At 41.0% G+C, this 22,372-nt stretch overlaps 1 protein-coding gene across 2 annotated transcripts; it reads right to left on the bottom strand.

Moving 5' to 3' along the window:
* Positions 1-1,522: 1,522 nt before the first annotated feature.
* On the bottom strand, positions 1,523-21,900 carry LOC146274036 (stonustoxin subunit beta-like). 2 transcript variants are annotated; one of them, XM_084704496.1, is made up of 5 exons: positions 18,109-18,199; positions 17,264-17,346; positions 15,826-15,999; positions 4,296-4,342; positions 1,523-2,061 (listed from the first exon to the last, which is right to left on the bottom strand). In XM_084704496.1, coding segments are annotated over exons 2-5 (762 nt in total). In that variant the 5' UTR covers positions 17,266-17,346; positions 18,109-18,199. The 2 variants fall into 2 exon arrangements, with proteins under 2 accessions (XP_084560622.1, XP_084560621.1); XM_084704495.1 differs by lacking the exon at positions 17,264-17,346 and having other exon boundaries at positions 18,109-21,900.
* Positions 21,901-22,372: the final 472 nt, after the last annotated feature.

Genomic DNA, 22,372 nt, shown 5'->3' with positions numbered 1-22,372 from the left:
TCCCTCCCTCCCTCCCTCCCTCCCTCCTCTGAGAGCCCAGTCCTCCCTCCTGCTCTGAGCGCCCAGTCATATTATTGGTCCTAAATGTAGTGTTTACAGTGTATGCATGCATGCGTGTGTGTCCATATGTATGTGTGTGTCCATGTGTGTGTGTGTGTGTGTGTGTAGGGCCACTGGGTCACCAACAAACATACAGCATGTCTTCTAACATCCTTTACAAAACATCTTTATTTCTCCTTATTTAGTCAGTAAGACACTATTTAGTTCATCACATTCAGTGGAACTGAGATAGAAGACAGGATTGTTGTTTGTTAAAACAAACATTCTACACATACCAATATTTACAAACACTCTGGGATATCAATTACAAGCGTATACAGTTCAATCATGAACTAGAGAGGATACCATTTCTGGGGAAATTGTAGGGTGTGCTTGCTTGCGTCAGTTGCAAATGGGTCCATTTAATAAACAATAAACAATAAACCCCCTTTGAAACAAGATATTCTAACAACGTTGTCACCGGCAGTCTTGAATTGCTTAAATGTATGATGCTGCTTGTACACTATGGCACAATACGATAGTACTTACATTTACATTTAGTCATTTAACAGACGCTCTTATCCAGAGCGACTTACAGTAAGTACAGGGACATTCCCCCGAGGCAAGTAGGGTGAAGTGCCTTGCCCAAGGACACAACGTCATGTGACACAGCTGGAAATCGATCCGGCAACCTTCTGATTACTAGCCCGATTCCCTACCCACCTTTCTTACTTACTGTGCAACAGTCTATGCAGCCTAGCACATCTATGCACGTCGTATCTAATGTGTCGACGTTGTGACGTAGGCTAGCACTGAGTACCCTTCGTTGACATAAGGCACTTTGCCACAAAAACATTGTAACCCCCTAAACTGTGCAACGGAACGTAAATAAAAATACAAGCAACGCAATCGAGACCAAGACAAATCTTTTGACACCGGCATTGTCTATGTAGTCCAAATATTGACGGATCCTTAGGGGTGGGAAAATGAAATAATATATGAGAGAGAACAATGGTTCAGGCAGGAGGACTCAGTATGTATTTACTTGATACTTTATTCACACGGTACAATACATCATTGTAACACTTGATTTGGCATTATGGTTCTGCTTGCATCGGCTCCCTGCCGCACCCAACCAGACACCGTCTCGACCTCCGAGCAGAGAGCAGCGACGCATTCCCCCCACGACAGGAAACACAGAACCAAGGGTGGAGGTCGGGGAGGCGGAGGTAGCAGATTAAACAGAAGCACCTTGTGTCGCACTAGCAAGCAGAGTGCAGCGATATCCTGATTAAATACCCGTCCAGCTAAGGTGTGCCCCTATTGCGTGATGACGCACTGCCAGTGACACGCTGCTAATGAGGCGCTATGTCTCGCGTCCCCCTGCATGAACCAGCTCCGCTTGTTTTTCCTCCCCGAAGGCTTGAGCACACTCAATAACATGTGAGCACAGTTTGTTTGTGTGTGTGGGTGGGCGGGGGGGCTATTCTACCTGACACAGGGAAACTGAGGAGTCAGAATCTTCAACACTGAACCCTGGATAGAGGGGCTCAGTGAATGTGGTGTGGAATGTGTGCTGGTGGGTCAGTGTGTCAGAGGAGACTGTGTAGAAGGACAGAGTGCCGGCCGGCCAGTCCAGATACACTCCTACTCTGTGGGAGCTGGAAGGGGAGACAGGTATGACAGTTCTCTTCGTATTGTGCCTGGCAGAGTAACTGTTATCATCCCAGTACAGAGTCCAGGACTTGTTATTGTATCCAAGCACACAGTCATCACCCCCTCCTCTCCTGCTGATTCCTTTATATGTCACTGCTATATAAACCCATCTTCCACTCCTCTCTGCCTCCCAGTAACAGCGCCCAGACAGACCCTCTCTACACAGCACCTGCGGACAGTAGTCAAATCTCTCTGGGTGATCAGGATACGGCTGCTCCTCTTCCCTCCATGTCACCTTTCTGTTCTCCTCAGACAGAGAGAGGTTTCTGTGCGCTGTGTTTGGGTCCAGTGTGAGCTCACAGGCATCTGATGGGGGAGACCAAGACAAAAGATATTACTGATCATCATCATTCACATTATGATGTGATCTCTCTCTTGATGCTGGAATCTGACTATAGCTCTCTCACCACTCTTCCTCTCTCTCTTTCTGTTCCAACCTCTCTACCCTGCTCACTGTACATCCCTCCACCACCCTCTTTTATTCATTAATTTATTTGACAGGGACAATGCAGTTGAGCATAGCTACAGAGCATGTAAATCTATATGTAAATAGAGTTTATAGCAAGAGCTCATTTTCAATTTCCTGTCCCTGGATGGGCCTTTCTACAATAGCACATAATAAAAACAATATTCCATTAAAAAAATACAAAATAAAGAAATACACAGTGCAGTTTTACATATTCAGAACACACTTATCCTAAAAACGAATTCAAAAAGTACACAATGCAATTGTACGGATTGAAAACTCACTCATTCACTCTCAGACATTTACAAATGGGTACAGTTTTGGTTTGTTTTCAGCCATGCCTTAAGCCTAGAGGTGAACATTTTAAACTCAGAAATGTTCTTAATCTCTGTGGGCAGTAAATTCCACAGTTTACAAGCTCTTTAAGAAAAGGCTGATGTGCCAAAATATGTTCTGTGCAGTGGTATTTTACAGTTTTGGTTTAGGGAGATTCTTGTCACTCTACTGCTATTTGGTTTCCGAATAAATGTACTCAGGGGTTCAGGAGCCAAATTATTGGTCACAATTTGAGAAAACATAAATTGCTGAAGCTTTCAAAACGTAATAAATTGAAATTCTTATGAATGTGGCAGTGATGTAAGCAAATTAGAAATTGGTTTTCTATCCATGATTGTCATTGCTTGGTTATAAAGTGAACCAATGTGCTTTGTAGCTGAGGGGGCTGTCTGGGCCCATACTATCATGCAGTATGAAATATGAGAGAAGATCATAGCATGCATGTACAGCAGGGCCGCCTGGTGCAGAATGTAATGTCGAATTAACTTGAAACAATTAAAATGTTGTTATATTGTTTTAGATATTTTTATGTTTACCAAATTTTAGTTGGAGGTCAAGGACCAACCCCAAGATACAAGAATCGAGTTGCTGATTGTATTTGATCATTTTGCAAATGTATTTGACATTTTTATTCTAAATTGTATTTTTTAATTGAAGCAACTTTTTTTGTAAAATTAAAACCAACTTATTTTGAATGAGCCACTTACTAACCTCTTCCACTCTCCCTCTTCCTTACATTCTCTCTCATTCGGTTCTCCCTCCCTCACCTGCAACCTCTCTCCCTCCACATCACTCTCTCCATCATCCCTCATCTCCTTAACCCTGATATGCCCCCATTTCTATCCTCTTCCTATTCCCTCCACATTTTTCTGTCTCTATCCCACCCCTCTCTACACTTTACTTTTCTCTCCTCATCCTCCTTTTTCTCTCAACTATCCATCCTGTGTTCCTCTACAACCACTTTGTTCCCATTGTCTCCCCCTCTCTCTCTCTGGATCCTAATCCAATCACTCTAAATGAAGTAACTAAAGAGAGCAGAGAGGAGAGGCAGGGGCGTTTCTACACGGGGGCCTACAGTGGCCAGTGCCCCTGTAAAAATGTCCCTGGCCCCCCCGGGGGCCAAAGGGCCCCCCTGAGGTGACAGACTTTTTTTTTTTTTTACACATTTTTCTTCTCCTAGTAGTCATCATGAAACGAGGAAGGGACATTGCAGCCTTTTTTGCCCCAGTAAATAAAAAACGTATGATAGCGTGCCAGGCGCTCACAGGAGAAAGGAGAGAGGCAGGACAGGAGGGGACAAAAGGGTGAAGGGATGGGAGGTAGCGCACACACAGTAAGGAAGGAGAGGAAGGGGAGCAAAGTAGATAGAGGGAGGGGTGGAGGAGAGAGGGGATGAAGGGAGGGAGGAGAAGAATGGAGAAGAGAGGAAAAATGATGAAAGGAGATGTGAGGAGGAGGAGTTGAGAGGAGGGGAGAAGAGAAGGGTGGAGAAGATGAGATGACAGGAGCAGAGGGGAGGGAGGAGCGGGAATGAGGAGAGGACAGAAGGGAGAAGAGAGAGGGTGAAGGGATGGACACACACACACACAGTAGTCATGGGGATACAAGTGTTAAATTACTGCTCCTAAATGTAGTGTTTACAGAGTGTTGTGTCCCTTTTTGACCTCAAGTCACTATTGGTATTGCCCCTTGTATGACCTTGTATGTGTACTAGAACCAAGTAGCAGTCAATACTCACATTTCCTAAGGCCAGGTTTGATCCAGCACTCTCCACCATGATCCACACTGTAGAGATAGGCAGAGGAATGATGAGGATGAGGAAATGACACTATACTTGTTGCTAAGTGAGTTAGCAACTGACTTATATTTATATTAGTGCTGTCAAACGATTAAAATATTTAATCGCGATTAATCGCATTAATGTCAGTTAACTCGCGATTAATCGCACATTTTTATCTATTCTAAATGTCCCTTGATTTCTTTTTGTCCCATTCTTTTTTCAAATTTTAATGCTCTTATCAACATGGAAAAGTGGTTCGGATTGCTTTGTGCAAATATATTTTTTATTGAAAACAACATTGCAAACGCCTGGCTTTGACGAGGGGGCGGAGAATTGCATGAATCGCATCAGCTGTGTGCTTGGCCATCAAGTGGTATTTCAGACTGGACGTGCTGCGATGATAGTTCAGTTTACAACGACAAAACACACAGATCACTTTGGTCTTATCAATGGAACCATTTGGCAACTTTTTAAAAGTAAACTTTCCTTTCAGAATCTTATTGGCATCCATTTCGGCGTCTCGCGCTCGCCATCCACTCAAAACGTAACGTTAGCCTACTACCAGAGAATGTCTAATATCCGTAAACAGGCTCTGCTACTACTCTTTAGCCGGCTCGCAAGCCAAACAAGTGTGTGTGGCGTGCCTATTGTTTTGTTTCCGGTCTAGCTAGATCCGGTGTGGTGTTGTAGTTTTTCTAAAGTCGGCAGTTGTTGCAACAGCATGTGAAAAAAAACTGACAACGTTCATTTGGGTTTGCGTTAACGCCGTTAATAACGCGTTAAACTGACAGCACTAATTTATATCTTTATCATCAGAGGTGTATTCAGAAAGCAGTTTTTACAAACTCTCAGCCTAACCCTGAACTCTGACTTGATCCCTGAGATGGGAAACACAGTTATCACTTCCAGAACAGTTGATCTGAGGTAGTCCAATCAACTCTGAGTATAGCAAAGCATGTGCATGACGACTTTCAAAAGCCATCATTACTGTGTAACCAGATGTTGTTACTGCGTAGTTACTGCGTGAGTTGTACAGGTGAACATGGAGTGTGACCATTAAACTGAGTAAAGGAAACACTGTGTTTTCTATGAGTTTAACATTGGTAGCATAGGATGGCTGCCACAAGTTACAAGATTCTGACGACTTCCGATGAAGGAAAGTCGTTTGAAAGCTGGAAAAATTAAGTAGAAATGTGGACACGAGTTACAGATCTTGGAAAACAGAAGCAGGCCCTTGCGGTGGCTTTGGCGCTGACTGAGTGAACGCCAGAAACAGCTAAGTACCCATTGATGACCTGAACAAAGACTATGAAGCGTATTCAAATTGTTGTTGAAAAAATTAGATACAGTAAAGTGTCAATGACTGACTACATCATTGACTTTGAGCAACGTTACTTAGAGGTCATTGACTGCAAAACCAAGTTTACCTTTTCATAATTGAAAACAACAGTTCGGTGGGTAAAATGGACATACAGTGAACCTCAAGTCCCATTGACACCTCTTTCCTATGAAAATCTCACAATTAAAAAATGTAGCTGTAAAACGGTTGATTATTCAAAAATCCACCAAGCTGACGTCAGTTCGCCCCAAAATTTTGATCTAAGATACAAGTTTAGCTGGGCACTGCTCTATGTACTTCTACGGGAATTACAAAGAAGGAAGTTTGGGAAGGAAGTTTTTCAAGGATATTGAAAATGGACACCAGTCGTAAATCCAGTGTTCCAGGCTGTAGAGGGAATGCTGACACTTTTCATTGTCTTCTCAAGGAACCAAACAGTCGATGGGCATGGCTGATGTTTGTCTATACTGTAGAAGATCCATGTTCAGTTCGACACTCAACTACACATTTGCTCGAACCATTTCACGAGGACAGTTTTGAAAACCTGGGATGTAAAGCAGGATTTGCTATGAACTGTTGCTGAAAAGAAGTACTGTTCCGACCATGTGTTTATCACAACTGCAAGCTGTAGTATGATTTTTTCGCCAACAGTTATTAGCAATGCTAACGTATCCTGTATCTAACATAGGTAGAAGGTGATGATTTAGTTTATTGTCAATGGGGCTAATGCCTTATTTCATGTCACTGACTGTGTTTCATTCAAATAAATAACCCATGTTGTCATGTAAATCTACCACTCACAATGCATGTTGGTCCAGATCTTTGTAAGGTTATTTTTTTTTTTTCCAGAAAAATATTTACCATATATTTCGGAAAACAAGTTGAATTTTCTATAACCTGCAGCCCACCAGAATGGGAGCTTTTTGTTTGTAAATCAGATGTCAACCTGCACTGAAATATATGCCGCACTTGATACGGGAACAATGATAGAGCTTCTGTTGTAGAAAAACATAACACTGCTGTAATTATGAAGATGGGTAATGATTATGGATAATAAGATTGAAAATTATCACTTAATCACTTTTTTACCTTTACATGCTATATTACTGAAAACCAGATGCAAAGCTGTTGACTGATTAGTACTGCCACTGAGAAGATATTAAGTCCAAAGTGCAAATCTGGATATTTAGGGGCTGAGGGCGAGAGAAGACTGTGTGTATATGCTTCTTCCATAGAAAACTACAAGGCCCAGATATCATGGGACAGATTTACGACCCTATCAGCAACCCACTGCAGCTGGTCTTTAAGTTTTCTATGTAACTGTAATCTGGAGCCTCTAGGGTAAGAGATCAAATAGTGTGAGAAATGCATCTGTGACAAACAATATTGTACCAATAGCAAAATTACAGAACTGATAAGGTTTTGATATACAAGAGAAATGTCCAGAGAAAAATTCCAGTCTGCTTCCGGGAACACACAGCTCACTTGTTTAGATACGTTTGTGTCTAAATAAACTGTTGCATCAACCTCTGAGTTCTAGCGCGTCTGTTTGGACTTCACGCCCTTCATGACACTTAGAACCTCTCTTCAATGTTGAGACGTAGAATTATTCTCCACTTCAAGACTTAGTGTATTGCACAATACAAGGCAACTTGTATAACTAGAGAGGATACAATTTCTGGGGAAATTGTAGGGTGTGCTTGCTTGCATCGGTTGGAGAGGGGTCAGTTTTTAATGACATTTTTACAAATGATATTTCTGTATATTTTATATAAAAAATGCCTACTTATTATTTATGTAGCCCCTTTCTAGTATTTTATTTCATATCACATTTGTTTATTGTTTTTCTGTTCAGACAAACTAATGCTGTTAAGTTTCATATACCTTATTTCATATTTTCGCTGTTAATATTTGGATTTTGTTTAATGTCAGCCTATTGGTTGTTTGGTTTGACCCTTGACCTGATGTCGGGATATATATTGGGATGGAGGGAAGCGGAGGGAGGAAGACGGTGGAGATCATATTGGAGTTTGGGTGTTTTGAGTGTTGATCGGAGCATTACAGTCATAGTGAGGATAAATGTGTTGCCAACTCGGGAACCATATCTTACATGTAACTGGTGAGTTGTCGGATAAGCAACTCCGTTGCAGGTTACAATTCATAGAGGGACTGCGTCGGATTGGAGAAGGACCGAATTTGGCGGATAGCCAAATTCAAGGAGCTTTCCATTCTTACAGACATTCAAAGACCTCAACGAACTCTAGTAAAATTCTCCTGGACACCATCAACCTGCTCACCGAACTTTCCAACCTGCTCGCTCAGCTCTTTGACCATGACGTGGCTGGTGGTGCTGCGCAGTGCCGCCGCTCCCATAACGCGCACTACGCGCTGTGCGTAGGGCACCAAGTCCTGAGGGGGCACCAAAAATGTGCCAACTGAAAAATCATCATAGTTATTATAATTATAATGCCGATATTATTTCAGTAGGCCTATATAAATATTACGCACCTTTTAGGCATGTTTATCACAAAACAGGTAAAACAACAGATATATTTAATTGCTCAAAAAACTTTACGATGGTGCCCCCCCTCACCCCCACCCCACAAAAAAACAAATACACACTCAACTTTCCAAGCTCGCCGTGAGTGCCCTTTTCTATCTCAGTGGCCTGACGAACTTTGACAGTAGGCTAGGTACACTTTTCGAAAATGGCCTCAAAAAGACAACAGGAGTCAGTGGCAGAAAAAGAAATAAACTGCAAGATGATGCCCGTGCATCCTTTTCAGGTAAGTCCATGTTTAATTATTTTTAAATACGGGAATAATGCTGCTAACTTATAGTTAGCCTATGCATACACCTCGAACTAGCTGACGTTATTGCTAATTTTAGCACACTCAAATATGTTAGGTGCAAACTAAATTTAGATTTTACTGTTAAAACGTATCTATGCATTTGAAATAACTGACGCCAGCTAGATGTTACTTTACTGTACATTCTATGATACTTTTATATTTGATTGATCAAATTGTTTTTAAATGAGTAATAAAGGTGGAGAGCTCCTTGACTGCATGCTTTCAGTTTTAAATGTTTATAATTAATTTGGAAAACCATGCTAAGAAACGTAAGGGTGGGGCTGAAAAATTAAGAGACAAAAATACATCATGCACTCAAATAAAGGCCCCAAAATTTTGCGCGCTCGCATTAACTCCATAACCAGCATCATATCAAACACAGAATGTGGATGCATTAACAGGGCAGCTGTGGTGGTGGTGGTGGTGGTGGGGGGGGGGCATCATAAAGGAATTATGCGTAGGGCACCAAAATGGCTAGCGGCGGCACTGGTGCTGCGTCTTGCCCACGGACAGCAGCCGCCATCTTAGGCTGTGGAACAACGTGCCCAAGCCGAACACCAGTTGGCATGTGACGGACTGAAGGATATTATTTTCTATCAGTAATAGGCTAATTCAGAATCAGAATCAGATCAGAACCAGAAAGGGATATATACGCCACGAAAGTTTGCACAGACAAGGAATTTGCTTTGGCAGGAAGGTGCATACAATAAACATATATAACATCTTAAATTTAAATATGTGGTCTAACTATACTAAGGATACATAAACTAGCAATACTAATTACGGCCAGTGTTATTGTCATTTAAATTGTAATGGCTTATATATATTAAATGTAACTGTGTGTGTTTGATAAGTTGGTAAGTTGATAAGTTGATAAGCATTATTTGTTAAAAAGACTCAGGGCGCCCTAGTTAATTTGAGTTATGCCCGAAAACAAGGCACGAGGGGCGCTACATTTATAAAGATTACATAGACTTAAAAGCATAATTTTTTCTGCTACTTTACAACTCAAAATACTAAGAGTGAAGAAGAGTAGAATGAAATAGTTGTCTTATTTCCCCTGCAAGAGGGAACGGTGATCATCAGCCTCATAGATGCATCAAAACTAATGCATTTGGTAGACCGGTGCAAAAATGGACCTAAGCTCTATGACTTAAACGTAATTTTAAGTTTTTCCCTTCTTGTTATATTTTCTGGCATTTGGCCTACTCATATTGCATTCAGTTATTAATAAAGAACCCCCTTTGAGGCTTCTAACAGCGACGTTACCGGCAGTAGCTATCTCAGATGGAATCGCGATTCAAATAGTACCATCTGCTAACTGACAATATGCTCTCAAAAAAGTGTAAATAGGCTTTACATTTATTTAATGGAAAATCCCACATTCATAAAAAGCTCAGTGGTAGCAATCATTGTCAGTAACAACGCAAAATGCGATATAGCCCTGTGCTGCCCCGGTAAATTGTACTCGGCCTATTACACAGCTGTGATGTTTTTAGCTACTACTGTAGTGTGTCTCGTGTAGGCTACAGTGTTGCAGTGAGCTACACTGGTTTGAAACCAAAGGTAATAATAATTTCACCCACAAATCGTTTACTTGTAATCTAATGTCATAATAAATCCTACAACGAAAATGTATTTGAGAGGAATGTTTATTTTAACGATTGAAAACAGATGCATCATAGACCACTGTAGTATGTGTTTCCCGGGCAACAGAGGCTAATGTCACGATGCTAATGCTTCAGTGAAATAGTAGACTACTGTTTCCAAAAGTAGATGTACTTCCTTAATAATATCAGCTTATATTGTACATTACACATCCCAGTTGTGTATCATATCACAAAAGTAAAATTAGCAAATAGTTATCACCCAGGCTTCTTTGCTTGTGGCTTTTCTGCAGCTGCCTTGCAGTTAAGCAGTTAGCCTAGTCATCTCCCAGAAGTTAACGAGCTGCTAAACTAATGTTCTGCTGGAGATAGTCACATGAGTTTTTGTGACGTTAGTGACGTTAGTATCGTCAGTGACTGTGGCTAGCAAGTTAGCCACCATTAGTTTCACTTTTCGCCACAAAAACGTAATTTCGACTTAAACCGTGAAACATAACGTAAATAAAAATACAAGCAACTCAATCGCTACCAAGACGAAACTTTTGACATCTAGGTTGTCTATGTAGTCGAAATATTGACTGAGGCTTAGGGGCGCGAAAATAAACAATAAGAAATAAATATATATGTGAGAGAACAAAGGTTGTGCTCCTGCCGAAGGCAAGCACACCCAATTATTCACGACACTTCGTAAGACACTTCGGTTGTGTCCATGCGTGGAAAAATCCATTGTTAGGTCTACAAAATAATTTTTGATCTAGTATAAGTTTAGCTCGCTTGCAAATCCTGAGGATAGAATTAGCCAATGTCGATAGCGATGCTAGCTAACATTGGTTTGCTAGCTTTATATAACCTTTCACTGGTAGCTGTTTGATTTACTGAAATTATTATGTAATGTTATATTTTACTAGCCATTTGCCTACTTTAGCAAGTCACTGTATTTCCAAGGCCTGATACTGTAACTGAGACGACACAGTAAATAATTCCTCTTTCAATTCCTCTTTCAATAACCCCCGTTCCAGTGTTGAGCATTAGGTTAGGTGCACGGTCTGTAGAGATCTTCGGACAAAGACACTTTTTTGATCTAAAACAGGGTTATAAGCCGCTTCGAAATATAATCCATACAACCAAAAGAAAACTGTAAAATCGGGGTACAAGCTGCGGTTTTATTTCCGAAAAATACGGTGGCTAACTGAAGCTGAGATGAATCATGATAGTTTGGTTGCTAAGCTGTAACGTTACCCACCTAAGTTGATCCCGTTTGCTTCGACAACAGAAGTGGAAACAACTAACGTTATCATTTCAAATGATATCAAGTTGATCTGTTGACGATAATGTTGTTTAGATACAATAGATTTATTTCCAGTTTTTTATTCTAAGTCCCCACCTTCAGTAGCGGAGCCAGAGGGGTGTCCGGGGTGGCACTGGACACCCCTGACATCTGATTGGCCACCCAGGGTGCCACCCCAAAATGTAATTCGCTGCTGGAAATGTTATGCTGATTGACATCTCATTTGATCTCTTGTTGAAAGAAGCATTTATTTTGCTGCGTTGCGGTGTATTATTCAAATCAAAGAGACACGTTTGTTGTGAGATACAGAAGAATAAGAACAGACAGCAGAATAGAGAATGTTTCCACAGCTCCACAAGCTCTCTTCGCGATTGAAAAGGCATAATATTTGAAGTACATTTACATTCATTCATTTAGCAGACGCTTTTATCCAAAGCGACTTCCAAGAGAGAGCTTTACAAAGTGCATAAGTCACTGATAATAACAACAAGATAGCCCCATAGCATTACGGGTAGCCAAATACAAGAAGTACATATTGTGAACAACCAAAAAATAAGTGCTAAAGGAAAGAAACCACAAGAGCATGTAGTTAAGCAAGTAACAATTAAACAACATGAATCTCTAAGTGCAAGTGTACCTGTAGGAAAGCAATAAAAACAGGATTAACTAAATAGAATACAACAGTTGAAATCAGCTACCACTAACCAACAAGAGCAACAGTCTAAGCAAGTCATTCAGTTCCTTGATGAAACTAGCATTGGGTTGAGCAAACCATTCCTAAGTACCGTTGTCCTCCTGGAACAAGTGCGTCTTGAGCCTTCTCTTGAAGGTGGAGAGACAGTCTGTGTCTCTGATGGAGGTGGGGAGTTGATTCCACCACTGGGTGGCCAGGCAGGAGAAGAGCTTGTGTTGGGACCGGGCGGTCTTGAGCGGTGGGACCACCAGGCGGTTGTCTGAAGAAGACCGTAGGTGGCGGGTGGGGGTGTAAGGCTGCAGGAGAGACTTGATGTAGTCGGGCGCAGTCCCGTTCACTGCACGGAAGGTCAGTACCAGGGTCTTGAATCTGATGGGGGCCGTTATGGGTAGCCAGTGGAGGGAGATGAGGAGCGGGGTAACGTGGGAGCGCCTGGGTAGGTTGTAGACCAGGCGGGCCGCCGCGTTCTGAACCCTCTGAAGAGGGCGGGTTGCGCATGCTGGGAGACCAGCGAGCAGCGAGTTGCAGTACTCCAACTTGGAGAGGACAAGTGCTTGGACAAGCAGCTGGGTGGAGTGCTCAGACAGGTATCTCCTGATCTTCCGGATGTTGTAGAGGGTGAATCTACACGACCGGGAGACCACAGCAATGTGGGCCGTGAGGGAGAGCTTGTCATCCACGGTAACTACAAGGTTCCGGGCAGAGGATGAGGGGGTCACCGTCGCAGATCCCAGGGTGATTGAGAGGTCGTGGGAGATGGAGGGTTTGGCCGGGATGATGAAAAGCTCTGTTTTGGTGAGGTTCAGCTGGAGGTGGTGCTCGGTCATCCAGGCGGAGATGTCTGCGAGGCAGGCCTCAATCCTAGCTGAGATCCCCGGATCGGTCGGGGGGAACGACAGGTACAGCTGCGTGTCGTCAGCGTAGCAGTGGTAGGAGAAGCCATGGGAGGTGATGATTGGTCCGAGTGAGGTGGTGTACAAAGAGTTTTAAGGTAAGTTTTAAGGTTTGCATTGGGTTTAGGTTTCCTGAACATTTTTTACATAGGCTATGTTGATTAGCCTACAGTAGCTGTGTAAGTTAATGTTAGGACTTCGACTCCAATAACAGACAAACTGAGACAGTCTGTAATTGTACTCCGATTTTACAGTTTTCTTATGCTTGTGCGGCTTAAATTTTGAAGTAGTTTATTATCCGGTTTTCGAACAAAAGTGTCTGTCTCAAGATCAGACCGTGCAGCGAATTTAATGCTCAACACTTGAACGGGTGCTATTTACTTGAACAGGAATTATTTAGGCTACCGTGTCGTTTCAGTTACACTATCAGGGCTTGGAAATACAGTGACTTGCTAAAGTAGGCAAATGGCTAGTAGAACATAACATTTCATAATAATTTCAGTTAATCAAACAGCTGCAAGACCCAGTGAAATGTTATAGGCTAGCTATCTCTAGCAAAATAACGCTATCATCGCTAACAACATTGGCCGGGTTTCCCAGATTCGTTAAGAAGCTCTTAACGCCAAGAGCTTCTTAAGAACGTTCGAAAAGCGCTCTAGAACGCTCTTAGAGCATTCTTAAGAAGCTCTTAGCGTTAAGAGCTTCTTAACGGATCTGGGAAACCCAGCCATTACTAATTCAACTTTGGTAGTGTAACCGAGCTCTTTGTAAGTTTGTTTTAGATCTAATTGTATATGATCCTGTGGACAAAAAGACACGGACGCGGTCTCTATTCATAACTTGTATTTTACCACTGCTCTTCTTGACATCGCTATTCGAACAGGCCTCACTGATTTCACAAATGCGTTCACCATCAAGCCTACGGCATCTCCCGAGGGACAAAACACCCTTGTCCGTTGTCACATAGAAAGGTCTGCTACCGTAGGTAATCCTCAGGATTTTCAAGTTAGCTAAACCTATAGTATATCTTAAATACTTTTGTAGACAACAATGGATTCTGCCACTAAATGAGTGACTTGGCTTTATAGGGCACCAAGTTATTTATATTTTTCAAGTCCATTTCTGCTTGATTTCTTCTACCTGTCAAGTCAAATAGCTTTTTTTGGGGTGTGTAAATTCACTTTGTTTTGTAAATAAACTATGCACTGTGTTATTTCTGTAACACAGAAATGCTATTATAAGTCCCTGGTGCTTGAGCTTTTTTCCCTAAAAATATTTATGATGTTCCAGCAATTATAGACCCAGATTATGCTGTATATATTAACAGTGTACCAAGACTCTGGACTATGGACCCCCTGAAGTAGCCTTGGTCACCCCTTGGTCACCCCATGTATAAAACTCTAGTTCCGCCACTGCCCACCTTCGATGTTTCAGTGAGTGCTGTTGGCGTGTTGCATCTTTGCTTCACAGCTTCACTCGTTGTAAACCAACCAATCAGCGCGCAGCTCATCTAAATATTCATTAACATACCATAAAAGGGAGAAACACTTTAGTTTTATTCTAGGGTTATTTCACAGGGTGCATTAGGGCGCAGAGAACAGCACCCGGGCCATTTTCAGCCCATCCAATGTTACATAACCTATTCGGAGACCTTAAGGAACAGTGTGAAAAACCCATACTATAAAATCAGTAAATGAGCCCTTTAAGGATGCCCAAGTACAAGATGGAAGATCTTGATACAATGGAGATTAGAGTTGCCTTTTGCAGTTTTATGACCACCTAACTAGAAGACTTGAAGTCTGGGTGGTTTGGGGGTTCTTGTCACCTGGGGGGGAAGAGACAGCTGGTGTGGAGACAATGTGAATTCAACTGTATTGTTTTAAAAGTCCCATGACATGAAAACTTAACTTTAGGAGGTTATTTAACATTAATGAGTTCCCCTAGCCTGCCAGCCTTGAAAATGAAAGCTCAAACGCTCGGTTTGAAAATGATCTCCTTGAGACGTCACAAGGAGGAAGGTTACCTCCCCTCTCTCTGCTTTGCCCGCCCCAAGAATCTGGCCCGCCCATAAGAAACTGAGCTATGACCGTGCAAGTGTTTTTATCATGGTTTGCAAACAAACAAAATATTATATTTGCTCATTTTGGATGTACAAAGGAAAACACAAGTATTTTAGCAGTTATTCCTTCATCCCAGCCTCTGAAGATCCTGGGCCTCATTTACTAACATTGCGACCGCATCTTAATCTGCGCATTTTCCCAACCGCAAATAGCTTACGGTGTATTTACGCATTTTGAGTGGTATTTATCAAACCATATCCTCGTCGGGCAATCAGCGCCTTACTCCGCCCTTTAATGTTAATTAGCGTGCTGTTAAAAGCCGGGAGAAATTGCCTGCATGTTACTGCCACCATGGGTGATTGGAGGAAAAGGAAAAGAAGGTTCAGCGAACAGGAGATATAAATATTGGTTCACGAACGATATGTTGGTCATATCGCACAGCCCTACTGCAAACCAAAATATAACTGCACATTATTAGTAATACATTTAAAATTGGTAAAATGTGAATAATTGGGTTGCAGGTTGATTTAAGGTGTGCCCCCCAACATTTTCAGTTCGGGGCTATTGTAGATTATATAGGATTTATCTCTTCCTAACCAACTATCCTAAATAACCATGCAGTCTGTAATTATATTATCATGACATGCAAAGCCAATGAACATACTTGTAGATTCAGTGTTAAGCAATATTACATTAAGAACATAAGTTACATAACATAAGAACATAAACATAAGAAGATAAAAACATCTCCTTACTTGAGTTTCTCCAGTTTGCAGTGTGGATCCTCCAGTACAGCAGACAGCAGCTTCAATCCTTTTTCTCCTGGATGATTGTAGCTCAGGTCCAGTTCCCTCAGGTGGAAGGGGTTGGACCTCAGAGCTGAGGCCAGAGAAGCACAGCCTTCCTCTGTGACCAGACAGCCTGACAGCCTGTAGAAAGAGGATCAATATAGTGACAGAATCCATCTGGGCCTCCAGAGTGAGTCAGCACAGAGGGGTTCATTTGGCAGGTTCTGCAGGAAGTCGAACATAGCTATCGACAACACAGCTGACAGGTTAGGCTCTCCCTGTCAATACACATGCTAGAAAGAGTTTTGGTTTGATAATGTTGTTGCTAATGTTGCTAATGCTCTGACATTCTGATTCCGCTTCGGATGCCATCAAGCGGGATTTCTGTTCATAGTCAGTCCTTCACTAACCAATCAGCATGCTAGCGTTTGATGGGCAAAAACTATTCACCCTGTAAGAAATCGAAAGGGCATAAGTACTCGTTCATCCAACTTTAACCTATATTCAATGTTGAACATGCAAAAACTACAATCAAATCAGAGATTTCTCTACGACAATCAGGTGAAAGAGAAAAATGTAGCTGTTTAGCTCAATAGACTCATTCATTTTGCACTCGCCCGCAATCACTCCCAGTAGAACTCTGGTGGAACTGCAGCAAAATTTGGTACAATGGGGCTTTATAGGGAGTTGACAGGCTCTCCGTAGATGGGCTCTGGTACAGCTGCACTTTCTCCTCTCTGCTCAGGCTGGCAGAGCTAGCACTAGACAGTAGGCTACTCAAAGTAGCTACACTATAACAAACTCTGTGAAAACACCGGTCACGTAAATTCAGTAAAGAAATACAATTCCAAAGACGTATGTGTTAAAATATTCTTGATTATATTTTCGGACAAATTTATAAAACAAATTCTCTCAGAAGAGAAAGATGCCTGATTGGAAAATATCTCTGGTACTGTTGTAGGTACGATTCAGACAGCAAGGGGCTCAGAGCCTATTTAAGCCCCGAAAAAGATTTTCCCATCGCTGCTGAGAAAAATCCCTACCCCACCACACACCGCGACAATTTACACAGGAAGACAGAAGATCAGGTTTAAGTGTCCCACTTTAACTGTATTCACCCTATTTCAACATTGTATATCCTTGCAAAATATATATATATATATATATATATATATTCTAGTAACAGTCAGGACTGCATTCTGTCCTCTTTTTGCTTCAATGTTATGTTACATGTAGCAGGGCCAACCTCAAGAAATTCAATAGCCAATGTTACCTTCTGTGCAAATGACATTGTTCCTATTTTTTAAGAGCAAATATGTGTTTGAAATCTCACTTGGTATGGGGCATTTGGTTGACTATCCCTGCATCTTAGTAAAGTATGTCAGAATAAATGTGAAATAGTTACATCGTAGTATTAGACACAAGGACACTTCTTGCAGTGGAGGAGGCGTCAACCACAGGGACAACTGCCGCCAGAGGCTAAATTCACTGCCGAGGTAAATGTACAATAATATGATGAATAGTATATCTTCACCCTTGTATTGTCTTCAGGGTCGAACATGACTTATTATATTCAACAGGACAGAAAAATCCCAAATAGTTATTTTTTTCAACTTCAAATGTCTTACTTTTCCACATCCATTATTATTCAAAATTACATCACAACAACCACACACACACACACAATTACGCAATGAGAAATATAAATTTTGTGCTATCAATTTAGGTTACAGGGTCTATAAACGTGCTGAAGATGACAGTACCTCCATTTCTCTCTTTGCTAAAGCCATGACCGCACAGATTAAAGTCAATATTTTTCCACTGTGTAAAGGGAAACCCCAGATGTTCATAAAGTTTGATGAATGACAGGTTGTGTTGTCATGCTAAACAGGTTTAAGGTTTAAAATTATATTAAGATGTATGTTATTACCCTTTGGACAAGGGCATACAGATTGACAAGACAACCCAAAATGACTGCAATTATGTTGCACATTCAGAAAACAGTTGCAACAAAAACATGAAAAAAAATATAAGCCAATCAGCAGAATTATGTACTGTATGTTTTAGAGTGTTTCAGAGCTAATCTGCCTATTTCTTATCAAACTAGTCCTCACTGATGACTAGAAGGCATATCCCATTCTTGGCATGAAGGTTATACCCAACTTGAGACTCAACTCGGTTGTCTATTTTAACCATACAAATTCATTGAGCAATTATGACTAATATCTTATGTAGAACATAAATACAGACCTCAGTGTCTGCAGTTTGCAGAGTGGGTTCCCCAGTCCAGCAGAGAGCAGCTTCATGCCGGCATCCTTCAGATCATTGTTACTTAGATTCAGTTGTTTCAGGAAGGAGGCTGACTTCAGCACTGAGCTCAGAGAAGCACAACCTTCCTCTGTGATGTGACAGCCTGACAGCCTGTAGAAGGTTATCATTAGGGAGAGATCACAAACATTAATACCCTATAGAGGTAGAAATTCAAGCTATTTTTCCCACTTTTTTCTGGTTTGTATAAATACATGTCAGGTGCTAGCCTATAGCATTTCATTTTGGCCATGCATCAAACCTATAGCCTACTCACCAGAGGGTCTGACAATATCTGCCACCTTCCTCCGAGCAGCATTCCGCCTAAAGCTATCCCTGTAGGCAGGGTGACTCGGATCATATAACAACAGGAAATCCCCAAACGGCTATAATAAGTTTATAAGTCAACGTCATGGTCCCACCTACTTCCTGTATGTTTATCGGTGCCCGTATAGCTTAACGCCGTGCACATTAGTATAAAGTTATTAAATACATAACTTAAATCAATCTGATAACTTTGGGCGTCGCAGGACTGTAATAAACATTACAAATCATTAAGTTCGGACCTGAACTAATGATTATACAGCATTTGGACCAAATGCAATGATTGGACGGGCTACTTGTCTGTCTGTTTACCATATGTAAGGACATACAGATTGTTAAGATGACCTTAAGAGACTGCAATTATGTTGCACATTCAGAAACAGTTACATCAACATTTTCATTCTGTCTAAAATAAACAAAAACATGAAATGAAATATACACCAATCATTATGTACAGTATGTTTTAGAGTTTTCTCATATCTAGCATTTCACTTTGTGGGGAATTGGCGGGGGGGTGGCAGTGATAAACTCGCCCGGGGCGCACAATGTGCTGGGACCGGCACTGCGAATGTAGAGTGTCAGTGTCACGTAACCGCTCATCTCACATCCCATTCATTATTCACCTCGCTAGTCAATCTATATCAGACAGGCTGTGGCCAACACGATAGTGTTGGCTCGATAGCTGGCTAGTCATGTTGTTAAACATACTGTTAAATTATAATTACTGTATGGAGAATATGTCAACTTTGATGTGGTCATCTCACATCCATTTTCTATTCAACTCGCTCCACAGGCTGCGGCCGTACTGTAGCCAAGTAGGCCTACTAGTACAGGTCCGGCCCAAGCCTTTATGTGGCCTTAAGCAGAATTTATTTGGGGGCCCATCAGCGTCGTAATTTTTTTCATTCTTAATTACCGTAATTCTTCGATTACATTTATTACACATCATTTTTTCCATCGTTTTTGGTGCGCCGTTTATTCAAGTGCGGCGTTTATTTGAGGGCGACGTTTAATCGAAGAAATACGGTATTCTAGGCAAGTTGAGCGTGTTAGTTTGCTACATGAAATGTTCTTAGATAGTTTGAACAGTAGCCTATGGTCTTCTAAATCACCCATCAAGCAACGAGCAAATGTCATTGTTAGTTAGACTAGCTAGCTCTATCTCATCTGCTTTTTATTAACGCTGATTTGCAAGGAATGCAAGTAAGTAAGTAAGTAAGTAAGTAAGTAAGACTTTATTTATATAGCACATTTCATACAAGAATTGTAGCTCAAGGGGCTTTACATAAAATCAATAAAAACAATAAAAACAATAATACAAGTGATAAAAGTCATAATTAAAATAGCAACAATAATATAACTAATAAAAGTAGTGAAACCCTTCTGAGATAAAATTACTTAAATGCTTTGGTAAAAAGGTAGGTTTTAAGCTGTCTTTTAAAAATGTCCAGCGTGTTTGCTTCCCTAATATTTATGGGTAATTTGTTCCATAGTTTTGGGGCGTAATTAGCAAAGGCCGAATGACCAATCTTCTTATGACTGCTTCTGGTGACCTCTAATAGGCCTGCATTTGATGATCGCAGTGTTCTAGCTGGTGTGTAGTTTATAAAGGAGTTAGCAATGTAGCTAGGTCCTTGTCTGTGTAGAGCTTTGTATGTGAGGAAAAGGACCTTAAAGTCAATTCTGAAAGTGACAGGGAGCCAGTGTAAAGTAGCTAGGACAGGACTAATGTGTTCTCTCCTTTTAGTTTTGGTTAATAATCTAGCTGCAGAATTTTGAATGAGCTGTAGTCTTTCAGTGGTTTTCTTGGGAAGACCAGTGAAAAGTGCGTTACAGTAGTCCAGTCGGCTGGATATAAAAGCATGAATTAACTTCTCTGCATCATTTTGGTTTATGAATGGTCGTACCTTTGCTATATTCCTCAGGTGAAAGAAAGCTGTTTTGGTCACTTTATTTATGTGAGAGTTGAAATTCAAATCTGAGTCCAGGATTACACCGAGACTCGTCACCTCTGGTTTAAGACAGGGGGTTAAGTCTCCTAGATTCTTAGTAAGCATCTCTCTTTTGGATTTGGGGCCACATAATAGGACTTCGGTTTTGTCCTCATTTAATTTAAGAAAGTTATCATTCATCCATTTGTTTATTGCCAACAGGCAGTTGGTAATGGAATTGATGGCCGTTGCATCGTTGGGTTCAGTGGATATATATAGTTGTGTGTCATCCGCATAGCTATGGAAATCTATGTTATGTTCTCTGATTATGTCGCCGAGTGGTAACATATAAAGAGAAAAAAGTAATGGACCCAAGCAGCTTCCTTGAGCAACCCCATAGCAGTTCTCATGTTTCTTGGACCTATGGTCTCCTAAACTAACATAAAACTTCCTTCCTGTGATATATGATTTTATCCAGTTCAATACACTATCCGTGAACCCAATAAGCTTTTCCAGTCTATTTATTAGGATGTCATGATCAATGGTATCAAATGCTGCACTGAGATCTAGCAGGATAAGGATAGAGACTTTATTTGCATCAAAGTTTAGTCTGAGGTCGCTAATTATTTTGGTGAGAGCAGTTTCAGTACTGTGATATTTCCTGAAACCTGACTGCGAGACTTCCAGGATGTTATTTTTTTCAAGAAAAGAATTTAATTGGACTAAAACTATCTTTTCCAGTACTTTACTAATAAATGGAAGGTTTGATATTGGTCTGTAATTTGCAAGTAGACTGTTATCCAATTTGGGTTTCTTTAATAGGGGCTTTACAACAGCTGTTTTGAAGGCATCTGGGAAGACGCCAGTTCTAAGGGATGTGTTTATAATCTCTAGCACCGGACCTGAGACACTATCAAACACTCGCTTAAAGAATGTTGTGGGTATAGGATCAATATCTGAGGTTGTGGAGTTAGATTCGCTGACAATTTTGGAAAGTTCACTAAGTGTGATACAGGTAAATGTGCTCATGGTTATGTTGCAGAATCTACTGATGTCAGTTTCGACCCCACTTTTAATAATACTAGCTCTGATCAAAGTTATTTTGTTCTTGAAGAACAAAGCAAGCTCTTCACATTTAACTGCTGAGGATGGGGGTGGGACAGGGACAGTGTTTAGCAGCTGGTCAATGGTGGAGAAAAGAACTCTGGAATTTTTGGCATTTTCTGTAATAATTTTGGAGAAATATTCTCTCCTTGCTAGACGGATGGTTTTGTTATAGGCGGTTAGTGTATCTTTGTAGATATTGTAGTGGATAGGGATCTTTGTTTTCCTCCATTTTCTCTCTGCTGCACGGCATTTTCTTTTCGTTTCACTAACATTTTTATTTCTCAGCCATGGGGAGGTTCTGCTTGTGCACTTCTTTTTGGTTTTCAGTGGTGCAACAGAGTCTAACACAGATAATAGTGCATCATTGAGGTTCTCTACCATTTCATTCAGAGAGCAATCATGACTAGTTGGCTCATATAGAGCAAATAGTTCAGAAAATTTCATCATAGCTGTATTGTCTAAATTTCTTCTTTGGACTAAGAATTGTTTTGTGTTTTTTGTTAGGATAACTTCCACATTAAAAAGTATATAATGGTGGTCTGAGAGGGGTAGATCAGTTATTGAAATATTATTGATATTTAGTCCAGTTGATATCACTAGATCTAGTGTGTTTCCGTGCCGGTGTGTTGGGTCTGTTATGTGTTGAATTAGATTGAAACTGTCAAGGAGATTTAAGAGCTCAATAGTTCTTGGGTCTGCTTTTTTATTTACTTGGATATTTAAGTCTCCGTTTAAAACTACTTTGTCATATTTAGTGACACATAGTGATAATAGTTCAGAGAATTCTTGTATGAATATTGGCGAGTGCTTGGGTGGCCGATATATAATAACAAAAAGTATTGATT

Source organism: Hypomesus nipponensis, chromosome 9 (genome assembly GCF_054491055.1).
Source record: "Hypomesus nipponensis isolate SF chromosome 9, ASM5449105v1, whole genome shotgun sequence".
Taxonomy (NCBI): Eukaryota; Metazoa; Chordata; class Actinopteri; order Osmeriformes; family Osmeridae; genus Hypomesus; species Hypomesus nipponensis.
Note: the sequence above shows the minus strand (reverse complement) of the source record. Positions and strands in the feature narration are given on the sequence as shown.

Bases quoted from the DNA above. Each gene is read 5' to 3' on its own strand.
- LOC146274036 (XM_084704495.1), bottom strand. From the start codon at position 18,296: ATGATAACCTTCTACAGGCTGTCAGGCTGTCACATCACAGAGGAAGGT. The intron at 16,000-18,108 runs GTCTGTATTTAT...CTCTTTCTACAG, and splicing joins TGCAAACTGCAGACACTGAG to GCTGTCAGGCTGTCTGGTCA. The intron at 4,343-15,825 runs GTAAGGAGATGT...CTATCTCTACAG, and splicing joins TGCAAACTGGAGAAACTCAA to TGTGGATCATGGTGGAGAGT.